Source organism: Pongo abelii, chromosome 3 (assembly GCF_028885655.2).
Source record: "Pongo abelii isolate AG06213 chromosome 3, NHGRI_mPonAbe1-v2.0_pri, whole genome shotgun sequence".
In the NCBI taxonomy this organism is placed as follows: domain Eukaryota; kingdom Metazoa; phylum Chordata; class Mammalia; order Primates; family Hominidae; genus Pongo; species Pongo abelii.
This window is the reverse complement of record NC_071988.2, coordinates 174,727,444-174,754,924: the sequence shown is the minus strand read 5'-3', so window position 1 is coordinate 174,754,924 and position 27,481 is coordinate 174,727,444. Positions and strand designations below refer to the sequence as shown.

The following is a 27,481-nucleotide window of genomic DNA, read 5'->3' as shown; positions in this document are numbered from 1 at the left end:
AAATTCCTACCAATCGTTTCCACTTGAGTATTCTGTCATCATCTCAAACTAAACACTGGATCAAACAGAAAAAATTCCCAAACCTTTACCCTTACCCCCTTCAGGCCACACCAGCTTCCCATTTTAATTTTCCGATCCCTGTCATGCAGCCTTAAAATCACCATATTCCTTCCTTCATGCTGCTATTGCAAAGACCCTAGTTCAGGCTCTTAATCATTTCATTTGGCTATAAAAGATTCCTAATTAGTATGTGTGCTCCTACTTTCTTTCTTCCTTTAAGAAAGAAAGAGACTTTCTAAATAACTTTTTCCTGCTACTATCAACTTTAAAAATTCTTCAATATTTACAAGATAAAATTAGAAGTAACATTCATCTGATTGACATTTAAAATTTATAGAGACGACCTGGCTCTATAAATGAAAAGTGTCTCCTCCTTCCCTCCCTCTATAAATGAAAGTGTCTCCTTCTTCCCTCTCTGCTCAGTGTACACATTCCAAGGCCACAATTCAAAGTCTTTATGTGGTCAAGGCTTGGTATAATCTGGCTTCCAGTTACCATTTGATTCTCTCTTCCTTTAAATCACGTGAACCTTATGTTTCACTATGTTAGTCTACTTTTCTATCAAACACGTATATTCTTCTAGCATACCTCTTTTAGTATTATTGTGTAGTGATGATAGGGCGGAATGTCAAAAATATTTTTATATTTAAAATATACAGTGTCTATTATCTAAATATTGATATATTCACATCCATTATATATATGACTAAATATATATGACTAAAATGAATATGTATATATGACTAAAATATATAAATATATAGTGTGTAGATAGATACACTATATATTAGTGTATATATATACTAATATATAGTGTATATACTAACATATTAGTGTATACATATAATACATAGTGCATATATATACTATATATAGTATATATATACACATAAATACATTATACACACACACACACACACACTAAAATAGGTATATATATATGACTAAAATGAATGCAATCTTATGTGCTCAGCTAATGAATACCAGAAGGCTGCACCGGGCTCTGTCTGAATGATGCCAGGCAATTTTTCTGACAACTCTGCTGAGGTTTCCTTTATTGCCACTATAACGTTTTCTGGTGAGTAATTTTCACCCACAGCAGCTTAAAAAAAAGTCAGTGAAAGTGCTGGACTGGGTGGATCCCAAAGAAATATATTATTTTATAGGTTTTATAGTAGCCATGAGAATTTCTAAGGAAATGTTAAAGAAAACAATAAGATACTGACAGTTATAGTTTACTAAAATGCCCTTTGATGTTATGGAGGAGAAAATATAAACATGACGTTTCCTGAGAGAACTGAAAAACAATTTTAAGAGGGTAACTGGAAGAGAGTACAGTTGAAGACCTGTCATGACTTCACAGGATGTGAAATGCACAGAAAAAACTACCAACGTGCAATGGTGAGACCCATCTGTACAGGACTGCACTACACCTATTCTGTACCATGCTCACTCATTTCCCATGTCCAGAACTGCAATCCTGCATACAAAGCTGAATATGCAAGTAATAGAGATACGTCAAACACGAGAAACAGTAATTTACTTAAACCAAAACACAGGAGCCTATTAGTATATGAATCCACTTCCTGCTGAAACCTACAGCTGGTCCAGTTCAGCCCTCGTTGGTCTAGTCCTTAGATGTGTTCACATACGAAAAAAATGTGGAAAATGGATCTCTTGGCTTCCTTCTCCTAGGTTATGCTAACTGCAGCCCTAAGCTGCACCTTTTAGCTATTTTTCATTTGTCAGTTACTGAGAAGAATGCCATAGTTCTTTTCCTGAAATCTGTACCTATCATTAATAGAAAAGCTTCAAAATATTCAGAGCATAATCTATCATTATTTCAATTTTTAAAGCACTTGCTACCAACGCCAGTCCAAAGATCAATGGCTGTCCATCAAATACTTTTTGCCATGTGTTATATGTGAAAGACTGGGACAGTGGCATTAATAACTTTTATCAAAGAAAGGTAAATATATTTTGTATACTTCTAAAAACTCAAACACTGATTACAAATGGAATTCCTTCTTGCAATTGTCATACAAGAGAGTTAACAGAAACAGAAAAACTGACTATCTCTCTTTAGGGTGACTTCAAAGTCCACAGAAAGACCTTAGAAGGTAAAGAATTTACCTTATTTTCTTCTAGAAATTTCAATTTGACAGAAACATCATTGCGCATTTTATCATATTTTTCCTTATGTGCTTGGAAGAGATGCTGTGACTGCTCAATCTTTGGCAGAGTGTTTGCGTCACGTGGTCCAAGATTCAGTTCTTCTAAATCAGTGCGATATGCATCATATTCAATCCTGGAAAGAAGAGAGTAAGTGAAGCATACTACAAAAACAGTAAAATATGTTCAAAAGATGGGTTGGAAATATGTAATATTCAGTCTCATACTATACAATAAAATATATAAAATTCTCACACATATTCTACTTGACACTTCTGAAATCATTATTTCTTTAAAAACAAAGAGCTATTTAAATAAGAACGGGGAAAGCTGCTGGTTAATCTCATTAACTATTTCTCTCAAAGCACAGTATTAACTGACAAGTAAAATTTCCAAAATCTAAAAACCAGTTAAAAAAAATAAATGTCAAAACAAGATCAAGGGTAGAATAAACACCCCATGTGAATTCCTTAATACTGATGAGGCAAAGCAGGTAAGGACAGCAGACTCTAGAATGGCATACTAAAACTAACAGAAGTGTAAATGGTTCTGAAAAAAGTCTGGGTTAGGAATGCTCAACAAAAATGTAATGTCAGCAACACATGCAATTTAAAATTTTCTAGTAGTTACAATGAAATAATAATTAATTTCACCTGTTGTCAATATATTTCATTTTACCCAATATATCTAAAATATTAATCATTGTGGCATGTAATCAATATAACAGAATTATTCATAGGTACTTTACATTTGGAGAGTGGGTAGTGAGTCTTTGAAATCCACTGTGTATTTTACACTTCTATCCCATCTCAATTCAGACTAGCCACATTTCAAGTGCTCACCAGACATGTGTGGCTACCATACTTGACAACACAACTCTAGATGAATTTCTGTAACATCAGTATTCAGAACGTAACAACAGTATCTACTGTAGAGCACTTACCATCCTGTGTTCTGTAAGATGCCTCACTCTGATATTCTCCCCCCCATCAACTCAAATAGTTACCCCACCACTGTCATCACTCCAAGATCCCATAACCCCTCATAATAGCTCTATCACAGCGCCTGTCTAAGTATAGTACTACCTTGCTTATTAAACAGTGATTTATCCAGCAGCTTCAACTATTCGGTACTCAGCAAAGAAGAAGCAAAGTGACCTCTAATTTAGTCAAGATCAGAATCACAAAGCTTATACCCTAAAACTAAAGCTCTTTATTTGGAGATCATAGGGGTATAATTCACATCTCCTATTCTGGGAATTAACAATACTTTAAATAACATAATCTATATTGTATACATGACTTGAGAAAGAATACATCAGTTCTTCACACTGTTCCTAATTTATTCTTAACTCATACTGAATTTAGCAGTATGAGTTAAGATTTAATTTATTTGGCCTCTTTCAGGGTCAAAAGAGAACCATTCATTCATTCACTGATACACTGATTCATTCAACAATTCTCAAGTGAGCACTTTCTACGTTCCAGGCACTGTGTTAGAAAGTAGAGCTATAAAGATGAACAGATATGTTTATCCTCAAGAAGCCTGCATTCTAGAGGAAGAGAACCTTGTAAACAATTACAACAAAATGAGATAATAAGAACTACCATAAAGGAGGGTAAGGTATAATGGAAATCAAGAGGAATAATTATTTAATTAGATATCTGAAAAGGTATCTCAGACAGAATTAAAATACTATAATTAAAATTTGAAGGATGGTAAAAGCTGGCTAAGTGAATTGGGATAGGGAAATCAGTAGAATACTATGATTCTGAAGAGAATAGCATGGACAAAGGCATAGATTTGTAAGATACAACGACACATTTGGGAATTCAGTATGTCAGAATCTGAAGTTGGAACATGACAATGGAAGAAATTAACATCAGACAGGCAGGCAGGATTGAAAGCAAGCAGCCCTACAGGCCATGTTAAAGTGTTTAAATTTAATCCAGTAGGACAAGTAATGGGAAGCCACTACTTGAAGTGAACAATGTTGATCTGACATAAAAATGACATGATTGTATCAGGATAGAAAGATGAACCTGGTGGTAGTGTAAGAGATGGAGGATAGAATAAACGATTAAAAAATCAGGAGCAAAGAAACCTATTCGAAGACAATATAAGAAATGAGTCACTGAACCAGGACAAAGGCATTGGAGCTAAGGAGACAAATACAAAAGATTTAGGAGGCAAGACTGACTTGGCAATAATAACTAGTTAGTTAAATCCATGGGTTCAGGAGCCAAGCTGAATGACCTCTCTGTCTTTTGGCTCTATCTTGAGCTAGTTATTTCATCTCTTTGTGCTCCAGTTTTTCAATCTATAAATGTGGATAAAAATCTCCACAAAAACTTCATATAGATAAAACACACAGGATACCTGGTAATAACTGATACCTTTAGAATGATTACTATTATGGCCAAATTAGAAGAGGGGTATCTAGAAGCAAGCACGCTAAAAACAATAGGAAATAAAAGAGAAAAAAGTAGAACTAAATAAATAGTAATACATGGTGATTTAATCTAAGGACAAATATCCTTCAATAGCCTTGGAGCACATTTCTAAAAAACAGTGATTAGCTTAAACATATTCAAAGTTATAATACTGACCTTATATTTCTTAATTTTACATTCAGAGTTTGTAGGTGGTACCAAAGTAAAACTTTCCATAATAGCTTCTCTAACAGTGCTCATTACCACCAAGAAGAGAAGCTCACTAAGTTTTCAAAAAGCAACTTCACTTCAAGGTTGCCCGTCTGAACTGAGTCCATATCAACAAAGTTAGTGACGGTTACTTTATGGCTTATGTAAAACTTCTAGAGAACAGGTGTCCAAATCTGAAAAGTCTTGACCACAATTGACTCCCTTGTTGGTGCTGCTGTGGAGAAGTGTTGAATGGGCTGTTACAAGATTTTCTATACATGAAGCACCAGAGGGCTAAGAAATACTTGTACACAATGCATAATAGGGAGCATTAAAAGGCCACTAGGGCATTTGCCTAAATTACCACTTTTTGTACTGATCAAATAGATGACCCTTGCCCTAAAAGTCAGTAAATTCTGGCTTTGACAGAGAAGGAAATTCAGCTACTGAAAAACTTTTAACCTTGGATTCTTTTTGACTATTATCCATCAGTAGGCAATGTTTTAGTGTTAACAACTAGCCAATTCCACAGCTACTTCATAAACACAGAAAAGTCAAATCCCAAGCTAAGTTTAATGAATAAGATCATACATTGTAATTTGAATAAAAAAGGATAAATTACGGGATGGCATAAAACAAAAACAACATTACTGTTGTTGTTTTTTAAAGTATACACAGAGGCTGTGTAAGGGTTTCCCTTAAGAAACCAGCTACCAAGTACATGTAACTTGATTTATAATTTTGTTCAAAAGTTCCAAATGAACCTATATACTGTATTTTATAATCTGAGATCTTATACCACATTATACTTAGGGCACTAATACTCAGGTATAAGGCCTACTGATAAAATGTCAACCATACAGAACCAATGGGTTCTTATTTTGCCTTTGAAATTGACTACAAGTGAGCAAACCATTTAACCTCTAGAGTGTTTTCTCCTCTACAAATTAATTATAAACTGTTTAGAAATAAAAGCTGAAGGGAAAGAGATTATTACTAACGAAAATATATTTCAGGATAGGTAGACAATTGCAAAGTAGAGAAACTAGATTCACAAGTTCTTAACTAGGAGGTGGTGGCAGTATTTTTGGAAGAAAACAATATCCATCTTTAAAACCCATAAATGTTAATCAGAAAGACTAGAAAATATGAATATTTAAAATGATTAGAGATAAAAGAGTACCATTATGAACAAATTAGGACATTATGAATAAGGAACAGACAAATTTAGAAAAGGATCAAATAAAACATATAAATGAATTTTTAAATTCATATACATAATGAATCCTTTGAAAAATACAATTTCCATGAAAGGATTTAAATTGAGACTGAAAAACCAATTACTGAGAATGTTATTGAAGAGATTTCCACGGAAGGCTATCTTACTAACAGCTATCCTCACCCTTACCCCTCCACACAACCACAGCTGTTTGACCTTCATTTTCAAGTCAATAAGAATCTCATACTTTAACACTAAATGGAAAATGACAAAATAAACATGGTATGGGACAAAAGCATCTCTTCCTGTGAAAACATCAAAAATTAACTTTTCAAAACGATTTGGGCTTTTACTTAATGGAAGTGTAAGGAAATATATATTTAATAAGCACTCAATTGCAAAAATACTAGATGAGTTTGGAGTTTTTACAGGTATTTCTCATACCATTAAACTAGGATAAGAGGCCAAAGAGTAGTTATCCTTCTAAAAGGTAAAGTTTATCTTCAACTATGCATAAAAAGTATAATGGAAAATAAGAATTTTGAGTGCTCAAAAGAAAAAAACCTCAAAAGGGACTAGAATGATACTTAAATAAAAGTGGTAGGGCATATGGGGAAAAAATTGGGCCTGGAATCAAAACGTGAAAAATGCTATTATAGGTCTGCCATATTTTAGACCCTTCAAAATATTTATTAATATATTTATTAATATATATTTTGTTCACCATTTAACAGGATAGTTATGAGACAGGGAAACTGTATATATACATACATATATATGAATATGGATATATAAAAACCCATTAAAATAGGATGTATAAAAACACTGCATTATAAACAGTTATCAAAATACAAGTCAAATATTTAATTTATATAAAAGGTAAAATTTGAAAGGGTTTGAAGCCTTGTTATAATCTGGATAAATGGAAGATGACTGATATCCTAACAAACAAAAATCACGGAAGCAAAACGAGCTTATTTATTCAATAGAAGCTGAAAGTATGGGTCTGGCTATTGTGGAAGCAGTGGTAATAAGGATGAAAGGTAAATTTAGGCGAGAGTATAGAGGACCATGTAATACCTACCTGGTAGAACATAGGGCCCTGTCCTCTTCTAAAGAAGCCGGAGCTGGGAGATCCTCCATTTCCCTACTCACCAGAAGGCAGGGTTTGGGCACATGACCAAGGCTCAATTAGATAATCTCAAGGCAATGAAGCAAGTATTCATGGGTATTTAGGAAATTATTTATGGTAGCTGTGGCAGCATCAAGTACTAGAGGCACCCAGCATAGGGGTTCTAATTAGATTCTTCTGAGGCTTAACTTGGCTTTGGTTCTTGGTTGTTTCCAGAATCTTGTTCTCTCCCTTTCTGCCAGTTCTGTAGAGGTATCCTATAACTTTCCAGTACATTTTTTTCCTGCCCATATTGGCCAGAGTTGGTTTCTGTTGTTTGTAACCAAAAAATTAACTCATTTATATGCCATCTGTAAAACAGACAACAAAGTAAAAATGTATACCTTACCTGGCACTTTCATACTGTTTCACAGTCATTAATGTATCTTCAATGGTTTTATTCACCAAAGTGTTCACACTAGCAATGAAAAAATTAATGGCCCCAAGAAGAGTCTCTCCATTTTTAGCCAGCAGCTTCTGGGTATCGGCATTATAGCCAAATTCTTCCTAAAACAAAGAAGTCACCTTAATTTATTCAGTAATAAATCAGGAAAAGTGACTTAAAAATCTCAAGCACGTCACTAATGGGAAAATATGTGATTTAGAGATCTAGCTGTAGCAGTTTTACTTTTTCTTTCTGTCTCTAAGAATCGAAATCACAGCTAGCTATATAATTACTGAAAAAGTCTAATAAACCAAAATTGTCATCAGCTCAGATACATACCTAAAAGCTAAATAATTTTTTTAAGTTACTTTGTAGTAGAAACAATATTTTCATTTCTACATTTTGTTTCTATTACACTATAAGCACAGCTGTTGGAAAGAAAAATATAGCAGATTATTAATCAGAGAAACTATAACTTTCACAGCCAAATTAGGTAATAGTTGGTTAAAACTTTCAGACATAAAACAAAGTGCATTTTTTTGTGTTTTGACTGATTCTCCTCAAAGTATAAATATTAACAATACATATTTCTTTGTAAACTTGGTGACTAGCTGACTCCCAAGCTCAGCTCTATCTAGGCACACAACTGAGGAAGGATCACTCAACACCAGATTTAGTTCATTCTTTTTGAATAAACTGCATCTTGGTGCAGTAAACATTACACATGACTCCTTCGGATATGGCAAGAACTAACTCTAGCTCTGTACATTCAGCAGTGAAAGCTTTCCAGTGCAAGTTTTACTAATTAACAGATTAATCAGGAATGCACCTAACCAAATAAAAAATCGATCACATATTTTAAGATGTATCATTTAATTTGATAATTCTCCAGTTTGTTATAAAACACTTCAATTTCAGTTGAAACAAATAATGTAATATTAAATTAACCAGAATATTAGAAGATACAAATTTAATGCTATTGCAATAGCTGTAATTACGTTTCTTAGGTAACAAAGTATTCAATAATTCAGAAAATAGCAGGAAAGTAAAATTATCTTTATTATGCTAAAACCATTTTCCATTTAAGAGATGTCCATGTAACTCCACTCTGTACTCAGTCTTCAAAATATTATAGACCTTGATTTGCAAATATTGGCAGATAAAGGACCACATAAAAAGACTACCAATCAATGTATGTAAAAACTAAAATGAAAGGCAGGACAGCTTAAGATTTTTGGCACCAAATTTCCACAAGCTAAGTTACACACTTCACTGAAGTCTACATAAATGTTACTGGAAATAGAATAATACAGAAAACAACATTTTTACAACTTTTAGAAAAAGTTAACAGAATATATTACAACAGTAACCCTTGATATTGATTAAGAAGTAAAAGGCAAAATAAAATATTAACAAACAGGAAGAAAAATATGAAAGATTTATATACATACGATAATTCATAAAAAGTAAACAGAAGTCCTATCACTTTAAGAGGGCCTTCTTAAAGTGATATGAAATATCTTAAAAGAAAATCCCAGAATTCCATTTTCATTAAGAGTTCAGCAAATCACAATAACAAATTACCTCTTAGAGTACTTCTATGATCATTTTCTCCCATCCCTAATAGTTATTTAGAATAATCTTACATGAAGTTCTAGTGACTTCAAACTCAGGTCAGCAAATGCATCTCCAAGTTGCCTTTGGGTATGTACCATCTGGAAAAGCTGGGTCGACAATGTTTGAGCCAGTTTTAAAATATTTTCATATTTTTTCTTGTTATCCCTTAATATATCAATCTGAGCTTCAAGTTCAAGGTCCACAGTTCTTGAGCCACGGCCTAGCTTCTCAGAGATAATCTGTCGAGTACACTAAAAGTGGAAGATGCATTTTGTTTAGAAAGAAAAAACAAAACAAAATATAAATGCTAGAGCATATGGCATACACCATTTTTTGGATTCAAACAAGCTAGCGTAACAAACTGAAAATTGTTAGCTCCCTTAGTTGATCAGGACTCAGAAAGTAAATTCACCAGATGTGTCTAATAATTATTACTAATCAAAGAAAGTTTTAAGACATATCTAGCAAACTTATATACTGCCATAAGAACTCTCTCACATAATTATTTTGCAAGTTTAGTACATTTGGGTAGATTATCTAAAACGGAGATATTTGGCATTAAGACTAATATAGACTGTTAATATAGGAATAATAAGAACACCAAAATACTACTCTCTTATTGCTTTCAAATGCTCTTTTTCTTCTATCTTCCCCCTTAAATGACTTGTATATATATATGTGTGTGTATGAATGAGGAACAAAGAAAGAAGAAACAGGAAGGAAGGAATGAAAGGTAGGGGGGAAGAGGAAGAGAGAGAAACTACTAAGTTACTTTTACTCACACAGTGTGGTATTATATGATGTTATGTTATTGTATTCTGCCCCAGAAATAATAATACAGAAACCTATAATTTTTTTTTTTTTTTGTCTGAGATGGAGTCTCACTCTATTGCCCAGGCTGGATGAAGTGCAGTGGTCCGATCTCGGCTCACCGCAACCTCCACCTCCCAGGTTCAAGTGATTCTCATGTCTCTGCCTCCTAAGTAACTGAGATTACAGGCGTGCACCACCAAGCCCAGCTAATTTTTTGTATTTTTAGTAGAGATGGGGTTTTGCCATGTTGGCTAGGCTGGTCTCAAACTCCTGGGCTCAACTGATCAACCTGCCTTGGCCTCCCAAAGTGCTGGGATTACAGGCGTGAGCCGTTGTGCCCAGCCTAGAAACCTGTAATTTTTAAAAAGTATCTAATTTCAGAGCACATGGAAATAAGTTTTCTAGTATTAATGTTTTACTCTCAACTTCATTCAATAATACATTTTAAGAATAACTGGGGCATTAACATATACCTCATCATTAAATGTTATCAGAAATATTCTTAAAAAGTAGTAAATAAGTACTACAATTTTTTGTTTTGTTTTGTTTTTTTGAGATGGAGTTTCGCTCCTGTTGCCCAGGCTGGAGTGCAATGGTGCAGTCTCAGCTCACCACAATCTCCACCTCCCAGGTTCAAGCAATTCTTCTGCCTCAGCCTCCCGAGTAGCTGGGATTACAGGCATGCGACACCACACGCAGCTAATTTTGTATTTTTAGTAGAGATGGGCTTTCTCCATGTTGGTCAGGCTAGTCTCGAACTCCTGACCTCAGGTGATCTGCCCGCCTTGGCCTCCCAAAGTGCTGAGATTACAGGCATAAGCCACCGCACCTGGCCAGTACTACAGTTTTTAAAACTTGCTCTTTATCATATTCTTCAAAGTTCTGTTACAGAATTAATGTCTCTGGTAAAAATTAAAATAATGCATGAAATAAGAGGTGAATTTCCTCTTCCTTTAATCACACTGAATAGTAGAAAACTACTATTAACAGTCTGATAGGTATACTAGACTTCCCTTCAAACATACAATCTCATATATATTTTTAGAGTAAACATGAGATTATGCTATATATAATATCCTGAATATTTCTTTTCTACGAACAAAATAATCTGAGACTTTTTCTTGTCAATATACACAAATCTGCTTATATATTTGTCTACTTCCCAACACATTTTCTATTCTCATCAACTAAGGATCCTTATAAACTTTTTTTTTTTTTAACAAAAGAGTTTTATTTTTTAAAAGTAGAGAAATCCTTAATCACAAATAACAGGACAGGTGAGAGATCAAAACCACGGAAGGGGATAAAGTATTACTGTGGAAAACGTACAAACACTCCTAGGAAATGAAAATCACAAGAGAAACTGAAGATGTGATTTTAACAAGAAAACCATCAGCAAGAAATAATGCCTGAAATTTTAACAAGATAAAGGAGATAGATAGGTCACTTATTCCCATATTTTTCTTCCACACCAGGGTTTTCCCTATGCAATATTATCAGAGACATATACTCTATTCACAAGCCAAAGCATGTGGTACTTTCACAGCAGCCTAGATATAATAATCCATTAAGTCAGAATTCATTGAAGAAGGATTGTTTCTTAGCACAGTGAGAGAAATGTACTCACTGCTGTCTGAGTGGCCTTTTTTTTCCCCACAGAAATAATGGTTACAAGCAGGCATAGAGGTGAAGAATTAATGAGGAAATGTTTTTTGTTTCCAGGAAGCCAAAGCAGTGGGAAGAGTAAGATGATACTGATTATAAGGCAAATTAAGATAAATTGGACACTTGAAAGAAGTTGTAAAACTAGATTCACATATATTCCAATCTGATAATTCTACACTCTTCAGCAAAACCTAAAGAATCTGGAAATGAGAGTACCACAGATTTCCTACAGGAAGCTTTGTAAAGAAAGTTGTAGTGAGAAGACATAAAGTTGCCACCCATTTCCCAACTCATCAAGGTCCTAGAGGAAGTGTCTTAGATGATCTCTACAGTGGATTTGTATTTAAATTGCTTTCTAGTATATACTGAAATAAAATGTAATATTGGGGATCAGTATATATTATAAAGCAAGTTTAAATGGAAGAGAATTAACAATCTAAATTATTTAACCTTCCTCAGAGTCCCTGAAAATGGAGATCACTTACAATGAGCTGGTGGTCCTAGTCAGTTTTCCACATAAATGAAAAATTCATTTTGAAGAATAGGACAAATGATGCTAAATTCAAGAGGCAAAAGGAAGCTACAGTAAATTACTGACCTATGTAGATTCTCTACCTGCGAAAGGGTGGGTGAAATACAGTGATAGTGTACAAAATACCATGAATCAGCACTATACTGGTTTATGAATTTATGCAACAGTCAACTGTGTACTCTGAGTATTTAAGTAGTGTATTAGTCCATTTTCACGCTGCTGATAAAGACATACCTGAGACTGGGAATAAAAACAGGTTTAATTGGACTTAGAGTTCCACATGGCTGGGAGGCCTCAGAATCATAGCAGGAGGCAAAAGGCACTTCTTACATGGTGGTGGCAAGAGAAAATGAGAAAGAAGCAAAATTGGAAACCCCTGATAGACCTATCAGATCTTGTGAGACTGATTCACTACCACAAGAATAGCACAGGCAAGACCAGCCCCCATGATTCAATTACCTCTCCCTGGGTCCCTCCCACAACACATGGCAATTGGGGGAGATACAATTCAAGTTGAGATTTGGGTGAGGACACAACCAAACCATATCATTCCACCCATGGCCCCTTCAAATCTCATGTCCACATACTTCAAAACCAGCCATGCCTTCCCAACAGTCCCCCAGAGCCTTAACTCATTTCAGCCAAAGTCTTAACCCAAAAGTCCACAGTCCAAAGTCTCATCTGAGACGCGTATGAGTCTGTAAAAATCAAAAGCAAGCTAGTTACTTCCTAGATACAACGGGTGTACAGGTATTGGGTAAATACAGCCATTCCAAATGGGAGAAATTGGCCAAAACAAAGGGGTTATAGGGCCCATGTAGTCCAAAATCCATCAGGGCAGTCAAATTTTAAAGCTCCAAAATGATCTCCAGATCTCACATCCAGGTCACGCTGATGCAGGAGGTGGGTTCCCATGGTCTTGGGCAGCTCCACCCCTGTGCCTTTTCAGGGTACAGCCTTCCTCCCAGCTGCTCTCACGGGCTGGCATTGAATGTCTGAGGCTTTTCCAGGTACACGGTGCAAGCTGTCGGTGGATGTACCATTCAGGGGTCTGCAGGATGGTGGCCCTCTTCTCATAGCTCCACTAGGCAGTGCCCCAGTAGGGACTCTGTGTGGGGGGCTCTGATCACACGATTCCCTTCCGTACTGCCCTAGCAGAGGTTCTCCATGAGGGCCCCACCCCTGTAGCAAACTTCTGCCTGGGCATCCAAGCGTTTCCATATCTCTTCTGAAATCTAGGCAGAGGTTCCCAAACCTCAATTCCTGACTTCCGTGCACTCGCAGGCTCAACATCATGTGAAAGCTGCCAAAGCTTGGGGCTTCCACCCTCTGAAGCCACAGCCCAACCTCTACATTGGCCCCTTTCAGCCATGGCTGGAGCAGCTAGGACACAGGGCATTAAGTCCCTAGGCTGCATACAGCACAGGCACCCTGGGCCTGGCCCACGAAACCATATTTTCCTCCTGGGCCTCTGGGCCTGTGATGGAAGGGGCTGCTGTGAAGGTTTGATATGGCCTGAGGACATTTTCCCCATTGTCTTGGCAATTAACATTAGGATCTTTGCTACTTATGCAAATTTCTGCAGCTGGCCTGACTTTCTCCCCAAAAATGGGTTTTTCTTTTCTATTGCATAGTCAGGCTGCAAATTCTCCAAACTTTTATGCTCTGCTTCCCTTACAAAACTGAATGCCTTTAACAGTACCCAAGTCACCGCTTGAATGCTTTGCTGCTTAGAAATTTCTTCTGCCAGATACCCTAAATCATCTCTCTCAGGTTCAAAGTTCCACAAATCTCTAGGGTAGGGGCAAAATGCTGCCAGTCTCTTTGCTAAAACATAACAGGAGTCACCTTTGTTCCAGTTCCCAATAAGTTCTTCAGCCTGGATTTTATTGTCCATATTGCTATTAGCATTTTGGGCACAGCCATTTAACAAATCTCTAGGAAGTTCCAAACATTCCCACATTTTCCTATCTTCTTCTGAACCCTTCAAACTATTCCAATCTCTGCCTGTTACCCAGTTCCACAGTCGCTTCCACATTTTCGGGTATCTTTTCAGCAACACCCCATTCCTGGTACCAATTTACTGTATTAGTTGGTTTTCACACGGCTGATAAAGACAGACCTGAGACTGGGAATAAAAAGAGGTTTAACTGGACTTACAGTTCCACATGGCTGGGGAGGCCTCAGAATCATGGCAGGAGGCGAAAGGTACTTCTTATATGGTGGCAGCAAGAGAAAATGAGAAAGAAGCAAAAGCAGAAACCCCTGATAAACCCACCAGATCTTGTGAAACTTATTCACTATCACGAGAATAGCATGGGAAAGACCGGCTCCCATGATTCAATTACCTCCCCCTAGGTCCCTCCCACAACTCATGGGAATTCTAGGAGATACAACTGGAGTTGAGATTTGGGTGGGGACACAGCCAAACCATATCAAGTAGCACCAAGAGCTCTTCTGTAGTGCCAAAAAAAAAAAAAGAATAAAGATATTTAAGTGCAAGCAAAAGAATAAACTTATGGCAACAACTGACAGATACAACATGGATTATTAAGGTAAGGGATAGAGAAGGTAGCATAAAAGGAAAATGAACAGGGGAAGTAGGTCAACCAATAAATGAATAAGGCAACATGACAAGAAACACAGGCATGAAAGTTTAAAAGATATTGGTTTAAAGACATCAAAGGTTAATTTGATAAGGGTGTGAATGCTAATGGCAAATTCTTAAACATTAAGAAAAAAGTTTGGGAAAGATGCCAAATAGCGCTGAATGCTGAAACTGAGAGATTCTTCTTTTCTTTTTTTCAATTTTTTTTTTAAAAAAGACAAACTTCAAAAACCACTCTATTCTAGACTAGGAAAAAATAAAAATAAAAAACTTAAATAAACCATAGTTTATTATTTCAACTATTTCTGTAGATGAAAATAAATAAGAAAATAGATTTTGGATTCAAATTTTGTGAATAAAATCAGGTAGATTAAAATAATATTTAAGAAGATAGGTTCAATGTCTAAACCTAAAATTGCTCCTATTATATATTTGCTTTGAATCACCATGTTGGTCTTGGGACCAAAATTAACAACCAATAAATGAAGCTAAATATTCCCTTTAAGGAAAAGCATTAAGGCATTTGTTACAGAATAGAAACCGAAGAAATTAAAGGTAGAAAGCATGAAAGAGAGAGGACCAAAGACATAGCCAGAATCAAGTTATTCGAGAGTAAAATGGGGCCGGGCGTGGTGACTCAACACCTGTAAGTCCCTGCACTTTGGGAGGCTGAGGTGGGAGGACTGCTTGAACCCAGGAGTTCAAGACCAGCCTGAGCAACATAGGGAGACTCCCTCTCCACAAAAAATAAGAAATTAGCCAGGAGTGGTGATGCCTGCCTGTATCCCAGCTGCTCAGGAGGCTGAGGTGAGAGGATCACTTGGGTCCAGGTGGTTATGGTTGCAGTGATCCATGATCATACAACTGCACTCAAGCCTGAGTGACAGAGTGAGACCTATCTACACAAACAAACAAACAAACAGTAAAATGGATAACAAGCACAGTCCTGAATCAACCAAATCAGAATCAGTATTTGAAGCATTATCCAAATGACAATGAATGCCCAACATTAGCTAAAATTTGAGCTGAGAAGCTCAAAAAGCAATAAGAACACAGAGAGTCATGTAGACCCCATGAGGTCATTACACTATGAACTTTTTTTGGTTGAGTGGAATATGTTAGCCTGGACACACTGGACTATTATTAACTCCACAGAATCACGTAAGTCAGATACTTTCTTTTTCTTTTTTGACCTAGATTAAAATATCCAAGTTAAGTTCTAATGAAAAAAATTGTCATTTAAAAATAAGGTTTAAAGAAAATAATGCCTTCTTCACATAGTACTATCCCATATGTATAACATTTTAAAGAGTTGTCATTTTCATTAACACAAATTTTTAATAAGCTAAATGTGGCATATTAATATAAGAGATAAATATGGAATCTTAATAGTGATTCAACTCAGATTATTGTAGAGATAAGAGATGCAAGAAAAGAAACAGATAATAACACATAAACACATAGGAACAAATAGATAACAAACAAGGAAAACATCAACTAAACAACATGAAAGGAAGGCTCAAATGAACAAAAAGCTTAAACTTGCTCAGTCTAGTATGAAAGATGAACAAGTAAAATGAAAGGGAATTACAAGCAGGAGGCAAATAGTCTTATGAACAAAGTTACAGAAGTATGAGAAAGCACAGATTGTTTAGGAAGTTTCTGGGTAATTTGGTATGAATCACTTGATCCATAGATAGAAAAGAGGCAGAGACAGAGTGGGAAAGGTAGATAGAGGTCAGATTCATGCCACTCCAAAAACAGTGGGGATCGACTGAAGGATTTTAAGCAGGAGCGAACCCACATTAGGCAGGGTCGAACATGTAATCTTAGCAAATTGGTTAAGAAGCTGTTACAGTAATGTGAGAGAGTAATAAATAATGAACTATGGCTGTGAAGGCTGGGATGGAGGAGAACAGGGAAAAGGTGAAAGAATATTAAGAAGGCAGAATGCATAGGACTTAATGACTGACTGGCTATCTGGAATCAGCAAGAAGACGGAATAGCAATCTGTGAATATTTTAGAAGAGTTTAGTTTAAGCAAACATCACTTTTTGAAGACTACCATTGGGATTTCTCAGATTCTACACTTACATGAGCTAAATAATTTTTGGACAGATTCATGTAACATGTTTCAGGGAGGTTTTACCATCTTAAGAAAACCTATACTTTTGTAGAAGACTTCTACATCATATTTTTAAGGTATTAACTGAAAGAATAAATTCACTTCTGTTTTACTGTTGAGAAGATGTAAGAAAGGCCTGTTCTGTATAAAAATATAGACAATTCCTAATTTACCAATCACTAGACCCACAATCAGTTCACGAATATAGGGAGAATTGTGGCTAATGTTCTAACCTGAGCTGCTAGGGCTTTCATCCTAACTATTCCACGAATTCTACAGTTTTGTCCCTGTTAAAATTCAAAAGGTACTAAGTGGATTTGGGGGTTGAGCTGTTTGTAATACATCAAATACAATATGGGTTAAATAATTTGCTTATTTGTTTTATGGAGGGCATAAGAAAAATAATCACCAATTACTCTGAAGCAATGCAACTAAGAATGTTAACAAACTTTAGAAACACAACTAATTTGCAATCTGGTGTTGCCCATATAGTTAATGCTTAGTTATTATAGTAAAATCAGAGAATTTCAAACTTTGGAGAACTAATATACCTCTCTTCGCCTTCAGCTCCTATAAAGTACCAAAAGGAGGGGAAGGAGCAAATATATCTATAGTAGCTCTACAGCTAAATAAATTCCAAAGCAGTACATGTGTTCAATTATGTACATTATCGGTTAATAAGCATTTTAATAGCTTTTTTACTCTTTTGTACTAAATTCTTAAATTACATGCAAAGATCAATAATAAAACAAATACTTCATTTTCAAATTGTATTTCTACCATATTTAGGTGGCATTTTCTCTTCTCTGTGTGCATTTAATTGCAACATAATGACTTGAATAAACATATAAATGAACTTTTTTAGAGCCACTTAGGGTGGAAACATTAAATAACTACAAACCTTATAGGTGTTTAAACTCCATTTTCTAACAAGTTCTAACTTTTCCATTGCAGGATTTTTAATTTCATCTGCTAGAATAACTGGTCCACTTTTTGTCTGTGTTCTCTGGCCACCTGCAAGATAACAAAAGATAAAAACACAATCCAGATGAAGACAAGCAGGGAAAGAAAACAAAACCCTGACATTGTTCAAATTAAAATACTTATGCATCTAAAAAAAGAAAAAAGGTTCTCACAAAGTAAAGAACTAGAACTTCCTGGAATCGCTGAGGATAGTTTCCTAATTACTTAAACAACACTTCTGTCCATTAAACACAAATGCCATGTGACTTATTTGTCTTCTTTAAACAAACAAACAAACAAAAAAACCCCTGCTGCAATCAGCCTTATTTTCTACATAAGCTGCCATTTACTTCAAGAAAAATAAAATTCCCACAACTAATCTTATACGCTAATGACACTAAAAAAGAAGTATCTTGGTCGATAAAAATCTAAAAGGCCACGTATTCCCCACAGTGATCTTTCACTGTAATGTGCAGACTACAACAACAATAGACTGTTGATATAATTTTGGAGAATTTGAAAAAATAATTCAAATTTCATATAGTAGTTCAATTCAAATAGTCATTAAAGGTATGCTATCACTAGTATGAAAGGCTGGGTTGAAACAAGATCTATATTGTACCTCTTTTTTCTCAAGAGACCACCAAAAAAAGGTAAGAAAACCAAAAAGAGACATAATGAATAAAGAAGCAGTGTAAATTCCTGACAATGCACTCTTCTAACAATTAAGAATTTTTAATATGAAAGCAACTCTACAACTATATAGTTCTTAATAGTAAAATACTTTTCATAGTCAAAATATTTTTCATTTCAGTTTTGGGATGGAAACTTTCTAATAATTTAAAAAGAATAATGAAATAAGGAAAAGAGAAAAATTAGGATCAGCCCCCAGTAAAAATGTGATCAGCCCCCAGTAAAAATCGCCAAAATTTCTTCTCTCACTTATTCCTATAACCAGACCAATCTTTCCCATAGCTTTACCAGTCCAAGAACAAGAATGGTATATAAAATAGAACACATTTAAGAATTTACAAAATTCTCACAAAACAAAATATAAATGTTAACATTTCATATAAGAAGAAACGTGGGGTTCATTTTTTCTCCCATTTTTATAGTCCAGTAACGGTAAAGTGCAGAGCAAATTGAATGTAAAGATACTGATTTTCCCAAGTATTTTTCATTGGGTATAACTGGTAAATTAATAGTATTGTGTTGCAATCTGCAAACTATTTGTAAGTTAAAGCTAAAAGTAAGAAGACAAGACCTTTTTCATTTAATCCATTCTTAAAAACAACCAACCTAATTGTTGAAGGTTGTTTTTCCTTTAACTGAAAATAGAAGGCAGAGCTGCAAAGATGAGAGTTTAGGATCAAATAGTAAACCTACATTTTCCAGAGCAAAGAAAGAATGATTTAAAGCAAATCAAATTTTATAATGTTTTAATTTTAAAATGGATTAAGTTTCAGGTATGAGATACAGCCGAATTATTCTGAAAAGCCACAAAGATAGGATACAGTTAGAAAAATTATTTCCTTTATTGTTAATAAGGCAGCCACCAAAAAAGTCAGAATCACACACACCTAAGAATATAAAGCAAGTGATTATGAAACTGAGTAAATTAGTGTAGCTTCAGCAGTAGCAAGAAGGGCTTTATCCAATCAGTGCAGTGAATACCTGCAGGAACAATTAAATCACTTCCTTGTTGAGCCAGTCGACTAGCTGCAACCCTGCTAGGAGACATAACAGATGGCAGTGGCGGTGCTGGGGAACCTGAAAAGGTAGACATTTTAACTGTGAAAATCCTTTTCCTCCTCCACATACTGTACATTTTGAATATAGGGTTACTGATATTTCCTTTAAAATATTCAAACACTAGGATTAAAAGTTGGAATTAATATATTTGTTTTCTTTCAGGGAAGGACTAATAATAAATGTATGCTACCAGGCTCAGTTTTTATATAAACTTTTCATCAAACTATCAAAACTAAACAAAATATGTAACTATATGATGAAATCTAAATCATATGTAACTATATGATGACATCTAACCAGGATTTTAGCTGGACTCTACTATTTCCAAAATCAGTTAACAGAATGTGAATACAGTCCCATAGTTGGATGATTTAAAGCTTCAGTAAATATTTCATAACTTGCTACTCTCGGATATTTCATAGCTTGCTACCCTCGTATATAAAGGAAAAGCTCTTTAAGCAAAAATTCAAAGGCATTGTAAGGGATATTAAAACATGCTTTCATATCTCTTATAAGAAATGTGAATGAACTACAGCCTTCACAGGAATTGTAGCCAAAAATTTCAAATCACAAATCAAATGTCACACAGTGTGTCTCATTGCTATTCATAATGTGGACATAGGGGACCTTCTTCAATTCACCTGGACGCTTGTTAGAAATGCAAAATCTCAGACCCTGCCCAGACCTACTGAACCCAAACCTGCATTTTCATAAGATTTCCCCAGGTGATTTGTATGTACTTTGAAATTTGAGAACTGCTGATGTAGAATATTTTTTGACATTATAAGAATCACTTTTGGAGCTTTTAAAACATACCTGCGAAACTCAAAAAGATCTACTGATTATCAGTGAAACAGGCATCTATTCTTTTGCAAAAGCCACTCAAGATGATTCTCAAACACAACCAAGTTTGAGAACCAGAGGAAACAACACAATTTTTGAATGAAACACAACTAAGTTTTAGATTCTAACACTGAGTTTAAAATTCTGGCTCTATCTACCACATGATATCAGGAACACCCTGGCAAATTACTAAACATCTCTGAGCCTTAATTATCTACAAAGTAAGAAATATTGACCACTGGCTGAGAGCGGTGGCTCATGCTTGTAATCCCAGCACTTTGGGAGGCAGAGGCAGATGGATCGCTTGAGCTCAGGAGTTCAAGACCAGCCTGGGCAATATGGCAAAACACCATCTTGCTGGGCGTGGTGGCACAAGCCTGTAGTCCCAGCTACTCAGAGGTTGAGGTAGACGGACTGCTTGAGCCCAGGAGGAGGCGGCCGCAGTCAGCCAAGATCGCACCACTGCACTCCAACCTGAGTGACAAAGCCAGACCCTGTCTCAATTAAAAAAAAAAAAAAAAAAGAAAGAAAGAAACACTGACTACCCAACATTGTTGCTAATGTCTAGCATTAAACAAAAAAAGGGAGTAATAAGTTTTTAAAACTGAAAAAATATTAAAGTCCTTCCATGTTTAGCTGAGAATATTTTAATGTCTATAATGTACTTTTATTTCAATTACACTCTTCCCCAGTTCTCTGGGAAAAATACATGCATTAAGTTCATAATTAAATTTCCTAAAAGGAAAGACACGTCTACTTTCTTTACTATTAATAATAATTGGTCATATCCCAGATGTACTAAATTCTGATGTAGAAACAGTCACGAGTTCTAACAGTATAAAATATACCTTAACTTGAACTGGATCTCACATTAAAATTCAAACATGCAATAGACCTAAACTAAATAGATTGTTGTTAACCTTCAAAATGAGAGATATTTGTCTCTTTAAGTCTGTTAAATTATAAAATTTAAAACCAGAAGGGATGATGGAAATCAACTAAACTCTCACATTAAACGGTAAGATTAATGAAGCCCAGAGAAGTTAAAATAGTTTCTTATTAGAGACTCAGATGTTCTGAACACCACAATATCTCCATTATTAAATTCAATATAGAAATCACTAATCTACAAGTTACTTGCTGAGTTGGAAGGCATTTTAATAGGTTATCCAGTTCAATCACCATTTTAAACAAAGACTGTATCTCTACTGTCCAAGGCATAAGGGATTCTAAAATAAAGTGTAAAATAAAAGAAGACTACTGTACTTCCATGTCTTAACCCCAGGAATAGGAGCTCTATTGTTCTAGTCATTACAGTTTATTAATCTTGCATAAGAAATAAACCATAGCACTACATGAGATGTGTATAATATATATAACAAATGATATGTAACTTTTCAAAGTAAAATAGCAAATGATGTAGTGTGACTGTAACTGGGACTTCAGCTTTTTTGATTTACCTTCAAAGGTAATTATCACTTTTCTGTATCTTTAATACTTTAACCCTTTAAACAACTGTTACCAAAATCACTCACCAATACCAACTAAAAAATAAATAATAATACAGGATCTCTCAATAATACAGGATTTTACTAACTGGCTAAATTTGGGGAATTAAATCTACTTCACCTCCACAACAAAAATCTAGAAAGATGAATACATATGTGCAAAGATTTATACCCTCATTAAAACAAAACCCTGGTACCAAGTACATTTCACTCTTGTGAGCTTTGATTTATTCATGATTTCCACTATTACTGATTCTGCAACATCTTTGGTGCTACGCAGATTTCAATATTTGTTGTGTTAAAGCTGAATTTAAGTATAACTTTTTAATTTGCTCTAGATAGATGAAAAAGTAGATGGTTATACTCTTCTTGTTAACTGTTAAAGCAATAGTAATAATTTATCATTTAGTCATCTTTCCAGAGAGCTAACACAGCCCTAATTCCTTTAATATTTTTTCGTAAGACCTATTTTCCAGATTGTAATCATTGTATGTTATTCTTTCTCATGTTCATTCCAATTTATCTACATATATCTTAAAACAATCACAACTTTCCAACAAATGCTTAACTAATTTAAGTATAGCAGCAGAATGATTATTTTCCTAATACACTGATCAACAATACGGTTTGGATTTTAAAATGTTTTACAAACTCAGTTCAGAGAGACATATATTACTGCCATTATCATGAAATATATTTTCTTATTCCAATTGGAAGGATTAGGATGTATCTATAAGCAAGTGAAACTGATGGGCATTTTAATGCTCATGTATATAAGTTCGTAATGGCCAACTAATTTCAATTATTGTATAATACCATTATACAATAACTTTAAGGGGAAAAATGCCAGCTAAATAATTTCATTAAAAATATTTAAAATATCTTAATAGTAAAATTAGTTTTTTATTCTATGTTGACGTTTAAATTTTAGAATTGGTGATTAGTCAAAAAATGGTACCAAATTATGCAAAGTAAGCCTTATGTTTTTCAGTACTCTTAGTTTTAGGTACTCAGTCAGCTCTTCCAAATTCAAAGTTATCCCTGATATAAGAATGCCATGATGCTTCAGAATGACTACTAAGACACTGACGTGATTGCTCCCTTTATTTTTCTAAACATAGGAATGAAAAGAGAAAAAAAATGATGTCAGTAGACAGTCCATTCATTTCACAGCCTAAAGGAGAGGATATTATACTGGATTATCCTAAATGTCTACTTCCAGGACCCATATAGCAGAGAATATACTTCAAAATCTAAATTGTTCTTTAAATAAAGTATTGGCCAACTGTACAATAAAAAATACAGAATACAGCCGGGTGCAGTGGCTCATGCCTGCAATCCCAGCACTTTGGGAGGCCCAGGCGGGAGGATTGCCTGAGCTCAGGAGTTGGAAACCAGCCTGGCCAACATAGTGAAACCCCATCTCTACTAAAAATATAAAAATTAGCCCAGCGCAGTGGCAGGCACCTGTAATCCCAACTACTTGGGAGGTTCAGGCAGGAGAATCACTTGAACTCGGGGGCAGAGGTTGCAGTGAGCCAAGATCATGCCACTGCACTCCAGCCTGGGCAACAGAGTGAGACTCTATCTTTAAAAAAAATTACAGAATACTAATATCTGCACGAGGGCTATGGTTTACAAAGGCATAGACATAATTGTTTCACTTTGTAAAATGTAATGCAGCATTAAAATTAATATGCACTTAATTGAACTGAACATAAACTATAGCTACTACTTTACAGTACTGTCCAGAAAATCTATTTCCCACATCAAAATGTTTACACGGCTTTACTTTCACTGGAGTAACCAAAAAAAAAAAAAAAAAAAAAAAAGTTTAAAAAAGTTATTACAAGTAAAAGCATTAAGAAAGGAGCCAATATTTTCCTATTAAAAACAGACATAGATAAGAGATGTGTGCAGAAAAGAGTTAACACAGCAGGTCTTACTGCTATCCTTAAAAAGGCTGGCATGCGGCAACTTGAATTTTGGGAGGATTCCCTCCATTGCCAGAATGATTACGAGTGCCTCACTGTGCTTAAGCTGTTTACCTGCAATGTGGCTTATGCTGCGTACCTGCTTTCCTTCTGGAAGTCTAGAATCTTGGTATGTAACAGACAGAGAAACCTATGTGATCAGCCCCCAGTAAAAATCCCAAACATGGAGTTTCAAATGAGCTTCCCTAGTTAGCAAAATTTCACCTATGTTGTCAGTCTCACTGCTGGAGGAATTAAGCAATTCCTGTGTGATTAAGCTGGGAGAAGCCTCTTGGAAGCTTATGCCTAGTTTTCCTCAGACTTAGCCTATGCACTTTTTGCCTTTACTGATCATGCTTGCTACTCTCATTACAATAAATCATAGCCCTGAGTGTCACTATGTAAGTCCTGTGAGTTCTCCTAGCAAATTACTGATTTGGTTAAAAGAATGCTTAAAGAATATTAATTTGGCAGACATGTAAGAACAGCTTGGAAGAGTCAGAAACTGAGGCAAGATCAATCATAACATACCACTATATCTCAGGTATTCAATAGCTACAGTTTAGGATAGAGAGGTGGTCAAAAGTATGGAGAGAAGGGAGGAAATTTAGGAATAATTAAGAGTAATTAAAATACAAACTTTTAATGAGTGTGGTCTTGGAGACCTCCTATATAACGTAAAAAGTTCATTTTTCTATTTGCTTTGAAATAAGAAATACGTATTTATAAAAATCAACATTGATTTATAAATTTCATGGTTACAAGTTAAAATAATCTACATCTACATTTCTGACATAATTTTTGTTTTTATTTCAGTATTTTATAACCAATTCTTAAATAATAACCAGTGATATCATGCACATTGATCTGTTTATATAAAGGAGACTACTGAAATAATTCTTATATTACTTAAATTGAAGAGAAAAAGGAATACATTTATAATCAATGTCTTATCACAGAATGAGAGGGCTCCATTCTTGTGCTTTATTAATAAAGGTAGCATTTGGTGAACTTCTCCCATCCTCCATCCCAGCCATCTTTACAAATATATGGGCTCTTACCTTGAAATGCTCCTGCTTCAATAACGCCCTCTTTGGTATTGTCAAAGCCATGAGATGTAATTTGGGTTTCTGAGAGACCAAGTCCAGATGGTAACGAATGCTTCAAATCCTTAGCAAGATTTAAATAAAAGGAAAAAACTTTGTAAAAAATCCCACATGACGTAACAGTTCAGAATAATTGTATCCTTTTAATCAAATCTTAGATTATTTTTCTCTCTGCTATGCGGTATTCCCTTATGCTATCATGGCATTCTACAATGATGTATAATCAGCAGCAAATACAGCAAGATTTGTATTAAGTGGTATTGTGTACATCACATACAATACACTTTCATCATTCTGGAATTAAGCAGCAGGCAGATATTAAAATTCAATGTAAAAATTTTAATCTTACTGATACATTAGAAAAATTATTTTAATGAACAAAATTAAGATCATTCAATTGCCATGTCTAATATGTAAAAGCTGACTGACATCTAATATAATCACAATGAGCCTGGTTAATGCACAGTATAAACAAATCATTCACTTGCCATGTTAATTTCTCTTCCATTTCAAGAGGGCTTCTCTGACTTCAGTCAGGGTGAGGTAAGCAAAACTTATTTAGATTTACATTGCACAATGATAATAGTTGACCTAACTGCAAATTAGCCTATAACAGAACCTTATTATTAGAATAAAAATAATATTCAACACTGGGTCTTAAGAGCTTAAAAAGTATAAAAAGTCAAGAAGCACAATGTTCTTTAAAAGGCACAATCCTAGTTAAGTATATTCTAAGTTTTTTTTTCCAGAACCTTGTAAATTAAATCTCAGGGCTTAAGTAATGATTAGGCAAAAAGGCCAAGTAAAACTGTAAAATCACCAAGAAGTAAAGCTGAGGCTACAGTCTGCTGGCTTCAACTGATGCAACAACTATGAATAATGTAGACTTAAATCTGGCCTATCCACATGACTAGAACTTCAGAGAAATCAAACTGAAATGAAGGCATTAAATCTACAATACAATCACTTTTCTATTTACCTTTATAGGTAAATAGAATTTACCTATATGGGAATTTCAGGGCTATGACAAGTTAAAAGTAAACATAGCTAGTAAGCTAAATTTTTAGACTGATCGTAGTTTAAGATAGCAGATTTTAGACCATAAATATATATAACTAGTGTTATATATTTTTTCTAATCCATTACACCTTTTCTTGATGTAATGGTAAAGTATAGAGCCTACAGCAGGGGTCCAGGATATTTCTCCAAAGACAGAGTTATCCTTTTTTTTTTTTTTTTTTTTAACCTAGGACAAAACATACACATCTTAATCAGAAGGTGAAGGCAATATGCAATCAAAGAGGAAAGTATACAACAATTTATAATGTAGTTAAGAATTCAGAAGAGGAAATGATCAGTGTGCATTCAATAGAAGAAAAAGTCTTAATGGAAGAGATGGATTCTAAGCTGCATCAATGACCAACACGGATGATATGGAACGTTGGAGGGATGGAATAGGGTTAGGAAAGGTTCATCTTCAACCTAGTAGAAAAACTTTCGGGGGAGAGGGTGGGTAGCACTGGGCAGTCATTATCATATTACTGGGATAGCATGGAGGCCAGCAACTAGGCTACCATGGCCAACGTCGCTAAAAGTCTATGTTGCGAGATAGGGGTAAATGAATTAGAAAATTTTGAGTAACGGGTTTACTTGATTTGGTTAAAGCATTGCTTAAAGAATATTAATTTGGTAGACATGTAAGAACAGCTTGGAAGAGTTAGAAACTGAGGCAAGATTAATCATAAGGTACCACTGTATCTCAGGTATTCAACAGCTAAAGTTTAGGATGGAGAGGTGACCAAAAGAACAGAGAGAAAGCATGAAATTTAGAATAATTAAGAGTAATTAAAATACAAACTTTTAAAGAAAATTCAGGGTATAGCCATATGTTAAATGTAATAATAAAGTGGTATAGCTAAGATAATATATACCACTGAAATAAGAAGCCCTTTCAGAAGTTAATTTCCATAATCATGAACCAAAATGCAAAAGGATTATTAAATCACTAGCCAAGAACATTTAATCTTAAACAATTATATCTACTCTGCTACTGAAGTAAAAATAGTGTAGGACAAGTTAAGTGACATGTTGTATAATATAACTTGAAAACACCCTATTTTGGAATGTTTGCTGAAGAAGTTTCCATCTGGATTCTAATGTTCTCCTAAATGTACTCCTTAAATGTACTTGATGTTTTTCTTGACCAATGTATAAGCAACCCTTAATTACCTTTTCTTCCTCAAGTTTTTCACTATTTTCAATGTGGAACTTACTAACTTATACAACGTCATAGAAATACAGTAAGGATAACTTGGTTCATCATCTCT

The 27,481-nt window shown here is 34.8% G+C and overlaps 1 protein-coding gene across 8 annotated transcripts in view; it reads right to left on the bottom strand.

The window, feature by feature from the left end:
* The window catches only part of ARFIP1 (ADP ribosylation factor interacting protein 1), a 129,315-nt gene that overhangs the window by 21,136 nt on the left and 80,698 nt on the right, over window positions 1–27,481 (bottom strand). For 5 of the 8 annotated variants that reach the window (XR_010139350.1, XR_008524126.2, XM_009240374.4 and 2 more), the window contains 6 exons: window positions 25,110–25,218; window positions 19,647–19,742; window positions 17,911–18,023; window positions 9,296–9,517; window positions 7,614–7,771; window positions 2,194–2,368 (listed from right to left, as the gene is read on the bottom strand). Coding sequence is in view for 6 of the 8 variants with exons in the window: in XM_009240374.4 (XP_009238649.1) it covers window positions 2,194–2,368; window positions 7,614–7,771; window positions 9,296–9,517; window positions 17,911–18,023; window positions 19,647–19,742; window positions 25,110–25,218 (873 nt within the window). In the remaining 2 variants the exon portion in view is untranslated. 8 annotated transcript variants of the gene reach the window in all.